We start from the raw sequence: 14,542 nt of genomic DNA on the forward strand, positions 1-14,542 counted from the left end.
CGGTTACAACAGTTTTTTTAGGACCGTTTACTGTCATTCCGTATGAAAGCGTTCAATCGGAATTGCTGTCTCATTTTAGATTTTGCTCAAACTTTGTAGGAATGTTCTCTAGGAATGTAAGGAAGCAAATCCTGTATGATTTAATTTTAATTTGCGTGGTTTCCCCGTTACACGCATTTTCATGTTACTATAGTTTTGCGTCAATTGAAGATATCGAGTTGATTTAAGATTTATTTTGTTGAAAAATATCTATATTTAATATTTGGTAAGTATAAGCCTCCCACATATAATAGCCAATGTTCTGGAGCCAGTCAAAAACCATGAAAAATCAGCAAAATTACCAGTTTTTCAAAAATTGTTTTTAATTCAAGGATAATTAAAAAGTAATTTTTCAATATTTATTCAAAAATTACTATTCTTACGCTTTAAAATGCCGTTTCAAACAAAAAGATATCTTCAATAGACGCAAAACTATATTAACATGAAAATGACGTTTTGCAAAAGTTCAAATGGTATTCCCTAGGAAGCTAAACAAAATAATAAAAGAAATGTATTTTTTAAAATATTTTCTCAGCTAACGAAAGCTTGTAACGTAATACATTTTTTTGGGGGAGCATATTCTGGTTCAAAAGCTAGCATTTCGTTATGTTCAGGATTTATTTAGCTAAAGAAAAATGTTGTTTGACAAAAAAAAATTATTTAAAAAAAATAGTACGCATACGCCACAGTGACCAGCTAACTTTCAATGTTATCACACAATTTATCACCGCTGTTACAAAAAATTTTACGATTTGGAATTTGTTGAGTGTTGCCTTGTCTTGTAAAAAGTTAAACCGAAAACTTGACATACTTAACCCTCCAAGAAGTTACTATTTGATGGATTTGCTTGCAGACTTTTAGCTTTTTTTATTTATAGCTTTTTATAAAAGTAGAAAAAACCAATCCTTTTTTATAAGTAAAACAATAAAAAAAACTCAACGCTTTAAATTACAATTCATTTTCAATTATTGAAATAAAAAATATATACATAGTTAAATGCTAAAAATTTGTTTTTGCTATAAATTTTTTTTTAAATAACTCTAATGGAGGGCATTTTTGAAAGAAATTCTTTTAATCAGTGTCCAAATTCCATCTTTTTCCCACATACCATTTCATATTCCCCTTTTAATATCCACTAAAATTAAGAATACAAAAAAGTTGCATAATTTTTGCACAGTCTTTTTTCAAATAAATGTTGCAGAATTTAATTTAATGCATTTTATGCTTTTTGATTTTTTTAATACATGCATTTTCAATATTAAATACAAAAATTAAAGGCTCGCAGGAAATTTAATGAAAATCTTGAAAAATATCTCAAAACACCTGTGGAGATCTGTTACAGTTGACTTGCCCACAAGTGTAGGATGTACCTTAATCTCAGTTTAAAATTTTGACATGGTTGGCTTTAAGAAATTCTTCATTTTTTTGTAGGCATCGTAGAAATATAATTGAAGCCTCTTATTAAAGGTGAAATAATAAGCTTTCACATAATATAAAATTTATTATAGGTTGTCATTTAAAAAAATGGATTTGTAGTAGCTTCGGATGAATAGAAACTACTTCTTTGAATTCTTTAATAGAACTGATTTAATTTTATTTTTTAAGCACTATTTATATCAAAAAGTTTGTTTACATTCGATAAACAAACTTTGCACAGAATAGGTGATTAATATAAAATTTGTTCTTAAAGTAAATTAATATTTGAAAATGATTTTAAAACTAAGTGAATTTTATGAATTTCATGAATCGCCACAGTACTCGCCCTCTAGTGACAACGATATCTGTCTGGAATATGGACACGTCTACCGCTTCTTGTAGTCTGAGTGGTTGGTATCTAAAGTGGAGTAGGTGTTAGATTTCTTTCTTCGATTTGGTGTTGATCATTTAAAAGAAATGCTGGTTTAAGGCGATCAATGGAGATGTTTTTCTGATGTCCTTTGATTTCTAGTGTGAAGTATTTGTTTGTTTTTGATTTCACTAGATATGGGCCATCATAAGGTTGTTGTAGTGGTTTTTTGACTGCATCGTTACGAACAAAAACATGAGTTGAATGTTGAAGGTTCTTATCGATGAAAATTTTGGTTGAACCATGACGTTCCGGTTGAATAGGCTTAATCTTTTGCATAATATCTCGAAATTTGTTGAGAAAATCATGGCTTGATGAAGAGTTAGGTGCAATAAACATATCGCCTGGGAGTCTCAATGTTGTTCCATAGACAAGTTCAGCTAAAGTTGCTTTAAAGTCTTCTTGTAGGGATGATCTTAGGCCGAGCAGAACAATTGGGAGTTTGGCAACCCAATCTTCTGTTTCATGGCATTTGATTGCTGCCTTCAGAGTCCGGTGGAATCGTTCTATCATTCCATTTGCCTGGGGATGATAAGGCGATGAACGGTGTCTCTTGATGCCCAGAAGTTTTGACAGCTCATTGAAAAGAGAGGATTCAAACTGTCTTCCTTGGTCCGTCACGATTTCTTTAGGGATTCCAAACCTGGAAATCCATCCAGAAAGAAAAGCTGTTGCCACTGTTTCGGCGGTGATGTCTGGTATTGGAATAACTTCTGGCCATCTTGTGAAACGATCAATACAGGTTAGGGCATACGAGTATCCGGCTGAGTATGGTAAGGGTCCAATAAGATCAAGATGAACATGATGAAATCTTTCTTCGGGAGGTGAAAAAATTGCAATTGGAGATCGGATATGATGTTGAATCTTGCTTTTTTGGCAGCTTAGGCACGTTTGAGACCATTTGCGACAATCCTTCTTCAAGTCAGGCCATATGTATCGTTCTTTAATCATCTGGGTAGTTTTCTTAACACTGGGATGTGACATGTTGTGGATTGTATTGAAAACTTGACGTCGTAGATCTGATGGAATGTATGGTCGTGCTTTGCCTGTTGAAATATCACAAAAGATTTGGTGATTTGTATCTGGTAGAGTGATTTGCTTCAACTGAAGAGACGAAGAAGTAGAGTTGAGGAGGTTCTTGAGTTCTTCATCGGTTTGTTGCTTATGAGACACATCATTGTAATCGATTGAGGATGGTGAAGAAATGGCGTTAAGTCTGGATAAAGCATCAGCGACTACGTTGTCTTTGCCGCTGATGTGAACTATATCAGTTGTAAACTGTCCGATGAAGTCCAAATGTCTGAGTTGACGAGGGCTTGATTTCTCTGGCTTTTGTTGAAAAGCGAAAGTAAGAGGTTTGTGGTCAGTGTAGAGAACGAACTTTCTTCCTTCCACCATATGCTGGAAATGCTTGATTGCCATGTAAGCACTTAGCAGCTCTCGGTCATAGGCACTATATTTCCTTTGTGTAGGTGAAAACTTTTTTGAGAAGAAGCCAAGAGGTTGCCAATGGTTAGAGACAAGCTGTTGAACAACTGCACCTGCAGCAGTATCGGATGCATCTGTCATGATTGACAATGGAGCGTCAGTATCTGGATGTGCTAGGAGAGTTGAGTTAGCTAGAGCTTCTTTACAGGCTTGAAAAGCATTTTCTAGTTCGGCCGTCCAATTGATAGGTGTGTTATCATTTTTCTTGTTGCCACATGGATATGCATGAAGTGGAGCTTGGATTTGAGCAGCATTTGGAATAAAACGTCTGTAGAAGTTAAGCATGCCCAAAAATCTTCGGAGCTCTTGGACTGTTGATGGTTTCTTGTATGAAATGATTGTTTTAACTTTGGATGGCAATGGTTTGAGTCCTTCTTCAGTGACAAGATAACCCAAGAAGCTTACGGATGATGACTGGAAAGTGCATTTGGAAGGATTGATGGTAAGACCAAATTCTCGAAAACGTTGGAAAAGCTGTTTGAGATGATTTTGGTGCTCTTCAGATGAGTTTGATGCGATTAGGAAGTCATCAATGTAAGGAAAACAGAAATCAAGGCCCCTGGTCACTTCATGAACGAATCGTTTAAAAGTTTGTGCAGCGTTGCACAGACCAAAAGTCATCACCATGAACTCGAACAGTCCAAAAGGAGTGATGATAGCTGTTTTTGGGATATCTTCTGGTTCCACAGGGATCTGATGGTAGGCACGAGTCAGATCTATGACGCTGAAGACTTTCTTACTCTTCAGATGATGAGCAAAATCTCCAATGGGAGGCATGGGATAGCGATCTGAGATGGTTATCGCATTGAGTCTTCTATAGTCGCCACATGGACGCCAGTCACCATTTTTTTTCTTGACCATGTGAAGAGGACTCGCCCAGCTGCTCTTTGATGGTCGACAAATCCCTTGGTTGATCATGAACTCAAATTCTTGTTTGGCTGTCTTTAGCTGTTCCGGAGATAGACGCCTTGCTTTTGAAAACACAGGAGGTCCTTTTGTTTGGATGTGGGGTGTCACATTGTGCTTGGTTTTAGCCAACAGATTCGTCTTGGTGATGTCTTGAAATTCATTCAATAAATCGTAAATGAATGACGAAGGATTTATTGTTTGGATGTTTAAGGCACTTGAAGATGTTGTTGCGCCAAAGCCATGTGTTTGAAGACTTGTTTTTCGATCAATTAGTTTCTTGTTTTTAACATCCACTAAAAGATCGAAAAAGGACAGGAAATCGGAACCAATGATTGGCTCGGTGACTTGGGCAATGATGAAAGGCCAGGTGAAGTTTCTTCGAAGACCAAGGTTGAGGGACATCAAACATGACATAAAGGCGACTTATGGTGTCTGCGGGCTGGCTAGTCGCTGATTGCTGTCCGCAAATTAGTTTCCCGTCTGAAACTGGCAAGGTTCTTGGCACTTTCTTGCTTGTTTGCCAAATCGACGGTGGTAGTAGCACATTTTTTGATTTCTTGACTTTGATTTATTCCGGATAAAATTTTTGGAACGTGAATTGCTTCGGCTTCTGGACACTTTAAGTTGCTCAATATCCTTTTGAAGAGAAGCAATCTGATTTTTTAACTCAGAAATTTCAGAAACATTGGAGGGCTTTGAGACAGAAGCAACATCTGAATTGGAATAAACGTCAGAAATTTTATCTGCCATTTCTGCCAAAGTCTTGAGTTCTTGGTTGGCACTACACGACAGGATGGACTGGGTGGTGTTCGGCAGCTGCTTCATCCATAAGGTTCTGAGGATGTCTTCAGAAATAGTAGATGACGCAAGCTCTCTCATCTTAGAAAGCAGCTGAGTTGGTCGTCTTCCATCGAGAGTAATGCCACTGAGAAGGGTCTGGAGTCTTTACCTATTAGAGTGTTTACTCGGGGTCACCAATGTAGTAGCTTCGGATGAATAGAAACTACTTCTTTGAATTCTTTAATAGAACTGATTTAATTTTATTTTTTAAGCACTATTTATATCAAAAAGTTTGTTTACATTCGATAAACAAACTTTGCACAGAATAGGTGATTAATATAAAATTTGTTCTTAAAGTAAATTAATATTTGAAAATGATTTTAAAACTAAGTGGATTTTATGAATTTCATGAATCGCCACAGATTTAATGGTGTAAGAAGAAAAAATTATTGATTTTTTTTCTGCTTTTTTTGATGAAAACTGATTGGGTTCAAAAAATTCTAGCTCTTTTTGTAGATGTTTTATAGACATGGTCGATAACAAGAAAGTTGTCATAAAAAAATGGATTAAACGGTGCTAGAAGAAAACAAAAATTTTTTTTCTTTTTTCATGAAAAATGATTGTTTTAAGAAAAATGATGATTGTTTCAAGAAAAATGATTTTTTGAGGTTTCACTTCTACCACGTGTGAATTTCACACATGATTTTTTTTGTTTTGCACCCTAAGTCTAGGGTTCGAATCCCAAGACAGTTCAATACTTTATTTTAGTTTTATTGTTTTTTTTTTGCTTACAAATACTTTTTAAAATATTACTTTTGTGCAATAACAATAAATTGAAATGTGACCTGAAATCCCGAAGAGAGATCTGTTTTCTCTGACTATTCAAACAACTGATTTGAAGGCAAAAAAGATTTGGACAAAAATGATTGATCCAATTTTTATGTGTCGAATAACAGTTGTGAATGCTTAATGTTTCAACACCCAATGTTTTCGGTAAACTGCTATGAAAATTATTAATACTCTTGGTTATCAATCCCATTGATCGTTCCTTTACAAATGCAGAAAAAAAACTCTTTTTTTTTCGTTTGATCATCATTAAGACAACATTCTTTTTTAAAATACTAAAAATATGTTCAACTTACCGCTGGTCGACGTTTCCGTGAACACTTGAATTTACACGAAACACATCTCGGCCGATGAGTTAGCAAATCCGCCAAGCATGTCATTTTGGGTCCACAGCTTATATCACTACAACTCGATCGTTCTTCTGCAATTAAAAAAAAAAAATAAATAAATCAATTACTAATTTGATTTAAAAAAATAAAATACAGAAAGTAAAGTTGAAAAGTGTAGTTTTGTCAAAAAATTGCATTCAAAATAAGAATGCACCAGAAACAAGAATTTAATACTAAAGAAAAATGCATTCTCAGTTTCTCACCAAAAAAAACAACCTTATAACAGAGGATGGATGGATGCAAAATTGCGCAGCGGGCTGCAAAAAATATGCATCAAAACCCAAAAAAAGTTAAAACAAGAACAACAAAAAGAAAAAGAAAAAAAAATTCAACAACAACCAAAAAAAAAAAAAAGACAAACACAGGAAACTTATTTTGAGAACTTTAAGACCTCAGGTTTTTTAAAATTGGGATACCTATGTTGTTTGTTATATGCACTCACTCGCGCGTCATCTCTACCAAAAAACTAACCGCAGACACACAGATAAGAAAAAATGCATCTCATAAAACCTGTGCAGCACTCCTCCGTCCAAGGAAGATGAACTCATGGAGGACGACAACAAGGCATCACAGGACAGGGATAAAGTTGCCATTCCTTCAGCTTCATTCAGTCTTCCTCTCTCTCTAATTTTATTGTTTTCGATTACTTTCGTTAATAGGAGAACGAAGACGTGTACATGCAGTAGGAGCACCATCAGACGGACGACACACGACAGACTATATACATACAAACACAGACAGGATGCTGGTTGCTCTGTCTGGATAGAAAGAGGGGGGCTTGAAACGAGGTATGATTTCGTCTTCCCCAGAGTTATTTATTTCGTCCTTTCGTCAATGTGTTCGTTTATATTGCAATGCAACTTTGGTTGGCTTTGCCTCGCTCTTTGGATGCATATTTGAGCCTTGATCTGTGAAATTTGAACACACGTTGCACACGTTTTGGATGCCTTTTTTTCGGAGGTATAAAAAAAATATATGTTGCTCTTGTATACCTACCAACCTAATTTAATGGTTTGGCCATTTCATGAGGCTAAAGGAAATCAAATGCATTTTTAATGAGCTTCTCTGGTTTTTGAGAGTGTTACCATATGTTCTAAGAATTTGATTCATTTTGAAAATTGAAAAAATTCTAAAAGGTTTACGAACTATGCCGATTTCTATTAAATGGTCTTTACCCGGGCGCCAATTAATTTTAATAAATTCGTGTAAAATTGCCTAAATCGACACAAGAGATTAATGTTTATATACAAAATGTTTCAGGTTTTGTATATCAAAATTTTTTACCTGGCAGTGCTGTCTTTAAATCAAATAAAAATGTTGAAACCCAAATAATAAGTATCCTCCCGAATCTCGATTGTTATTTTATTGTTGCACAGGCGCATACGTGTATCATTTGATGCAAAATTGTTGCCCTTATGAGATAAATTAAAATACTGTAAAATATTACGTCTTTTAGGCAACGTTAGTATAGGTTTATATTGCATCACTGCATCTTAATTTTTTTTTTTTATATATTTTTAGGGAATAAGTCCATTGATGCACCTGCATTTTTTTGGGGGTATTAGTGTTAGTTTGATGATGGCATGTCTTGAAAAAATGTTAAAAACCCTAACCACGTCCTGGAGGAGAGAGGCTGGTGATGGTGGCGCAGTTGTGGCAAAGAGGATGATGTTTTCTTTTTTTTTGTTATAAGATTTGCGTGAGAATTTTAGCAGGTGCAGCAGGATGTTTTTCGTTCAAATAAAATGTTACAATTTGTGAGCAGGTGAAAGGTTAAAAATACCTACTCGTATATAAAAGTGAAACCAACATGCAAGCAAAAAACATTCAGGCATAAATTTTGGTTTGATCACTTTGGCCTTGAATTTTTTCGTTTTAAAGTTTTATTATATACCTTTTTAGATCGTGGTTTGAGAAAAAAAAAATGGAAGACTATAACAAAATAATAAAAATGCAACAAGATTTGGTAATTTAATTCTTCTTCTTTTTTGGTTAGAGAATAAAATTGATATGATCTTATGTTTGTATTGTATACAACACAGAAACATGCACATTGCACACAGCATGAAGAATGATGATTTAATAATTTCATTGCACTTGAAATCAGACCATGGGAAAAGTTTTTCGAAGAAAAAAAATACACTGACAAAAAATTAAATCTTTGGTGATTTTTATAAGGAAAAATAGTTTCATCAAATTAACAAGTACATAACTCAAAAGCAAGTATAAGATTCGGAAAAAAAAATCAACTCGTGAACAATCAAGACATGATATGACGATTACGAAAAAGGTGAGGCTCAAAACCTCAAACTTCTTAGTTTGAAAAAAGTTACAAATAAATTAATTTTTGATTCTTAAAAAAAGTTAAATTTTTTTTTTTGAAAATCAAATTTTTTGAAATGGAGCAATGATTTTTATTTTTAAAAAAATTCTGAGTTTCTGCTAGTACCAATTTCATTTTTCCTGGCATACCAATTTTCTTTTGAAACATGTTTTAAGAATTTGTATAAAAAAATTTCTCAACGATTTTAGTTAAGGTTTATAGATGATTCCCTAGAAAATTTATTTATTTTGGAGAACTACACGTTTTTAAGCTTAATAACCTTGTTACCTAATTCTGTAACAGAAATCCGTACGTTTGAGTTTTTGGGACAGTTATTTATAATAACGTCAGACGTGACATTATTAAAAATTATTTTAAAAATTTAAAGATTTATTTTTCAGAGAAATAATCTATCACAGCCTTAATCAAGATTTAAAAGCACATTTTGTGTTTATAATCATCTTAACAGGTCTAATGGTAGGTATTGCTTAGCAACTATATTTTTTTTGTTAAAATGACTTATATCTCCGAAATGGAAAAATTAAAATTAATAAAATTTCGTACTCATTTACCAGATATACACACAACAATTTACTAACAAAATTTTCAAAAAAAAAACAACGAATTATTTATACAAAATTGATTTTACAATAAACAATTGAATATTTTTATTAACTTCATGGGTATGTAGAGGAAAAATTTTTTTCTTATATTTGATTCATATTGATCATCGGAAAGAAAATTGTAGTGCAATTCATAAGAAAAAAGTTAGTTTTTTTAAGCTTTGCAAAATATCTTTTTTTTTTATAATGATACGATATAGTGGAGTCAAATTAGCTTTATACCTCGGAATCCAGGGAAAGTCGATGCATCTGAAAAATGAGTATAGGAGTATAAAAGGGTCAAATAAGAAAGTTAAAAAAAAAAAATTTCACCGCTCTCGATTACAACAGTTTTTATGGACCGTTTACTGTCATTCCGTATGCAAGCGTCAATCGGAATTGCTGTCTCATTTTAGATTTTGCTCAAACTTTGTAGGGATGTTCTCTAGGACTGTAAGGAAGCAAATCCATGATGATTTAATTTTAAGTTGCGTGGTTTCCCCGCTACCCGCATTCGAACTTTTTGAGAAGGTCATTTTTATGTTATTATAACTTTGCGTCTACTAAAGATATCTTTTTGTTTGAAACGCCATTTTAAAGCTTAAGAATAGTAATTTTTGAATATATATTAAAAAATTACGTAATAATTATCCCTGAATTAAAAATAATTTTTGAAAAACTGGTAATTTTGCTGATTTCTCATGGTTTTTGACTGGCTCCAGAACCTTCGCTATTATATGTAGGAAGCTTATACTTACCAAATATTAAATATAGATATTTTTCAACAAAATAAATCTAAAATGAACTCGATGGCTGTACTCCTTATGCAAAAATTTTAAGTTCAAAGTATTGAGTATTTTAAAAAAGCTAATTTTTATACTGTCATTTTCCACGATTTGACTAAACGAAGAAATGTGAAACTTACAGTGTGTTAAGTTAAGAGTACGAACTAAATATACTATTAATTTCATGCTTCTATCTTATGTCAAACATAGTGCAATCATAGCCTTAAGTAGGGGTTATTTTGGCTTTTTAGCATTTTTGCGAATTTTCAAACAAGCGGTACACTAAGAAGATATGAAAATAACACAATTTTATTTAGAGGACTTAAAGTTAAAAGTTTCAACTTAACACACTGTAAGTTTCATGTTTCTATCTTTAGTCAAATCGTAAAAAATCATACTATAAAAAAATATTTTTTCAAAAAACTCAAAACTTTGAACTTAAAATTTTTGCATAAGGAGTACAGCCATCATCATTCATTTTAGATGTAATTTGTTGAAAAATATCTTTATTTAATATTTGGTAAGTATAAGCTTCCTACATATAATAGCCAAGGTTCTGGAGCCAGTCAAAAACCATGAGAAATCAGCAAAATTACCAGTTTTTCAAAAATTATTTTTAATTCAGGGATAATTATTACGTAATTTTTTAATATATATTCAAAAATTACTATTCTTAAGCTTTAAAATGGCGTTTCAAACAAAAAGATATCTTTAGTAGACGCAAAGTTATAATAACATAAAAATGACCTTCTCAAAAAGTTCGAATGCGGGTAGCGGGGAAACCACGCAACTTAAAATTAAATCATCATGGATTTGCTTCCTTACAGTCCTAGAGAACATCCCTACAAAGTTTGAGCAAAATCTAAAATGAGACAGCAATTCCGATTGACGCTTGCATACGGAATGACAGTAAACGGTCCATAAAAACTGTTGTAATCGAGAGCGGTGAAATTTTTTTTTTTTAACTTTCTTATTTGACCCTTTTATAATGCAGTCCTATACTCATTTTTCAGATGCATCGACTTTCCCTGGATTCCGAGATTTGACAAATTTTATGTCTAATTTGACTCGACTAATATTATTGTGGGAAACTAAAAATTTATAACAAACAATATTGCAAAAACAAAAAGCCAAAATAGAAACCCTATGGCTTCAAGTTGCGTTTTTTCGCAACTTTTCACAAAACACAGTGGTTCACTAGAATAAAGGCAGGCTATCAAATCGAGTAAAGATGATGAAAAACATTGGATCAAACTGGTTTTAGTATAGAAAAGTGAAGCGTTGATATTATTTGTGCATTTTAACCAAATATGGACCAAGAGCTTTTATTATTAACCACGAAAAAGAAGAAAATCAAAGTTTGCACTGGAAATGCATTTTCACAGTGCACAATCACGAACTAAAGTGGAAAAATTACATAAAATGCTTGGTAACATCTTAAAAAGTAAGAAATTATAGTTTTCCATAAACCATAACATTTACATTCGATTAATATGAAGGCTAGTCCAGGGAACCTTCATCTTGATCGAATATGCATCAATTTTATTTCTATTGCGATGTGATTTCGGGCATTTACCTAATGGAATGCTCATGACGTTTGTTTACCGATAGTGTTAACCACAACGAAAGCTTCCACTGTTATTTGTTTGTCAAAATTTGCAATTATTTTCGAACCATGTAACTAAAAGTCAATTGTTGCATATTATAAAAAAGTATTGTTTCCTATTACACTTTTGAGCGACCTTTGTTGGTGATGCAAAAAATGTACCTCCTTTCTAAATCTTAGAAATAGGACTAATATCGTTCTGGAACATTTTAGATGCTTTCTTTTCCATCCAAAAACCACTCACCACCCCATTTTTGTTTTCTTCAAAAGCAACCGTAAATAATGAACTTTTTATTTTGCCTTATTTGACATTCATAGTGGCCTTATTCTCCATTTTGAGGCTTTTTAAATATTGTACACATTTTTAACTTCAGTGAAGGTACAAACCATCACACTAACATCAAATAAACACCACTTTTCGTTTGATTTTAGAGCCAACGTTTACGGAACGTGCAGCTAGTTTTTGAATTATTTTTCTCTTGGCTCTTTGTCTAGATGCCTCATGATTTACTTTTACATTAAATCACTAGTTAACGTTAATTTCAAAATATTCTCATACAAATTTAGCATATTTACCAACAGCATTCACGACTGTGCATAATAGAAGTGCATTTTTAATGTTAGCTTTTATTTTTGCATTTCCTGTGGTACCCTAATGGTAGTTTTTAGCCCAAATTTTGATAAAATACACAAATTATTAAAAAGTTGCACTTTTCTATACTAAAACTAATTTTATCCACGCTTTTTCATCGTTTTTACAAGATTTAACAGCCTGACTTTATTCTAGTGAACCAAACAAAACACAGTGTTTTGTCAGGAAATGCGAAAAAATGCAACTAGTAGCCAAACGGTTTCTGTTTTTGGTTTTTTGTTTTTACAATATTGTTTGTAATAAGTTACTCTTTGAAAACCCAAAACCGAAAATCTGTTAAGTTACCAAACCACAGCACCAATTGCTTTTATCTTTTGTAATATAAGTGCCTTTATTCAAGTGAACTGCAGTAAATAGGTACCTCGTTTGTTTGGAAATAATTATTATTTTAGAGTTTATTTTTTTCAAAACAATTTGCAAAATCTTTATTTTTAAGAGAAAAATGATAAAAATTGTAAAATTTTACTATTTTTAAATATTTATTTGAAAATAAAACTTGGTTGTGCAAGAAAAGCTATAAGAAAAATGCTATTTTGTAGAGAACCACAAAAATAATTTTTTTTTATCAGATTATAGCACTACTTTAAGAGTAATATGCAACAAACCGTTATTATCGACATTTTAAAATTACATGAGGGAAAAACTAAACGTAAAATGTACATAATATTTATTTAAACTTTCCATACAACATTTTTTAACAGCATTTATCGTCTTAGGGACGAAAAAAAATAAAATTCCGGCAAGAAAAAAACGTTTTTAACCAGTTTGGAACTCTGTGTGAACTCTTCAGGATTTTAATCCAGTCAAATAAGGATTTAACCTCGGAATGAATGTTAGTAGAAATTTTTTTTTGCTCAATATCTTCCTTTTGCCATTCTATAACATAACTCAAAAGTCTAGAAAAATCTCATGTCCGCTTGTCGCGATTTCAAGGTCAAATCGCGAAATGGAGATTTTCAAAATTAGCAAAAATAGGCTATGGTATTATATACACATATGATACATTATTTCAAGGTATTTTTTAATGCTGATTCCAAAAAATCTAAAATCAAGGCAATCTGACGTCTCTGAAAAAAGTTATACCAGTTTTTCATCTTTCAATCCATATTATTATAACAGTTGCTAACTTACTACCGAAAAACCCTTAAAAGTAATGGTAGCGGAATCATATTTTGCATGAGGGTTTTCATATCCATTATAATTAAGAATCAAAACAATGCAATGCAAAAAAACATTTATATCTATGAAAAATTGGTATTTTTTGAGAAAAGGGGAAATTTTGGGATATGCACTAAAAAACATCCTGGTACAATCTTGGAATTAGTGCTAATAGGCTAATTTTTTTGTTTCTATCTTTGTTTGGATATTCTATAACTTATGTCAAAAATCTAAAAAAATCTCATGACCGCAAGTTCTTACTTTCCAGGTTAAACTAAGTTAGGTGCAGATTTAAAAAAAAATAATAAGAAAATTTTAGATTCTTATATGTATACCAACATTACCCATATCATTTCAAGGTATTTTTTAACGCTGATTCCAACAAAACCCACAAACAAATCAATATGACCATCCCTGAAAAGTAATGTACCTTATTCATGTTGATCTGACACAAATATCTGAAGAGTAGTTTTTCAATTTTTTCAAATCTGCACCTTATCTTCAAACCAAGAAAATTAGGACTTGCGGACATGAGATTTTTTTAAGATTTTTGAGGGTAGTTAAAGAATATCCAAACAAAGATTAAAATGAAAAAATTAGCCTATTAGCACTTATTCCTAAGATGAACAAGAATCTTCTTTAGTGCATATCCTAAAATTTGCCCCTCCATTAAAAAATACCATTATTTCGTAGGTATATATATTTTTTGTAATGGATTGTTTTGATTTTTAATAATGATGGATTCTTAAATCTTTATGCAAAATTTGGTTCATCTACCATAACATTTAAGGGTTTTTCGGCAGTAAGTTTGCAATTGTTATAATAATATGAGTTGACAGATGAAAAACAGGTATAACTTTTTCCAGAGACGTCAGATTGTCTTGATTTTAGATTTTTTGGAATCAGTATTAAAAAATACCTTGAAATCATGTATCATATGTGTATATAATACCATAGCCTATTTTCGCTAATTTTGAAAATCTCCATTTCGCGATTTGACCTTGAAATCGCGACAAGCGGCCATGAGATTTTTCTAGACTTTTGAGATATGTTATAGAATGGTAAAAGGAAGATATTGAGCAAAAAAAATTTCTACTAACATTCATTCCGAGATTTACC

At 32.3% G+C, this 14,542-nt stretch overlaps 1 protein-coding gene across 1 annotated transcript in view; it reads right to left on the reverse strand.

The window, feature by feature from the left end:
* LOC129906797 (uncharacterized) overlaps positions 1 to 14,542 on the reverse strand; it is a 135,211-nt gene that overhangs the window by 2,924 nt on the left and 117,745 nt on the right. Inside the window, 1 exon segment of the mRNA XM_055982722.1 lies at positions 6,205 to 6,329. Coding sequence (XP_055838697.1) covers positions 6,205 to 6,329 — 125 coding nt within the window.

Source organism: Episyrphus balteatus, chromosome 1 (assembly GCF_945859705.1).
Source record: "Episyrphus balteatus chromosome 1, idEpiBalt1.1, whole genome shotgun sequence".
NCBI classification, from domain to species: domain Eukaryota; kingdom Metazoa; phylum Arthropoda; class Insecta; order Diptera; family Syrphidae; genus Episyrphus; species Episyrphus balteatus.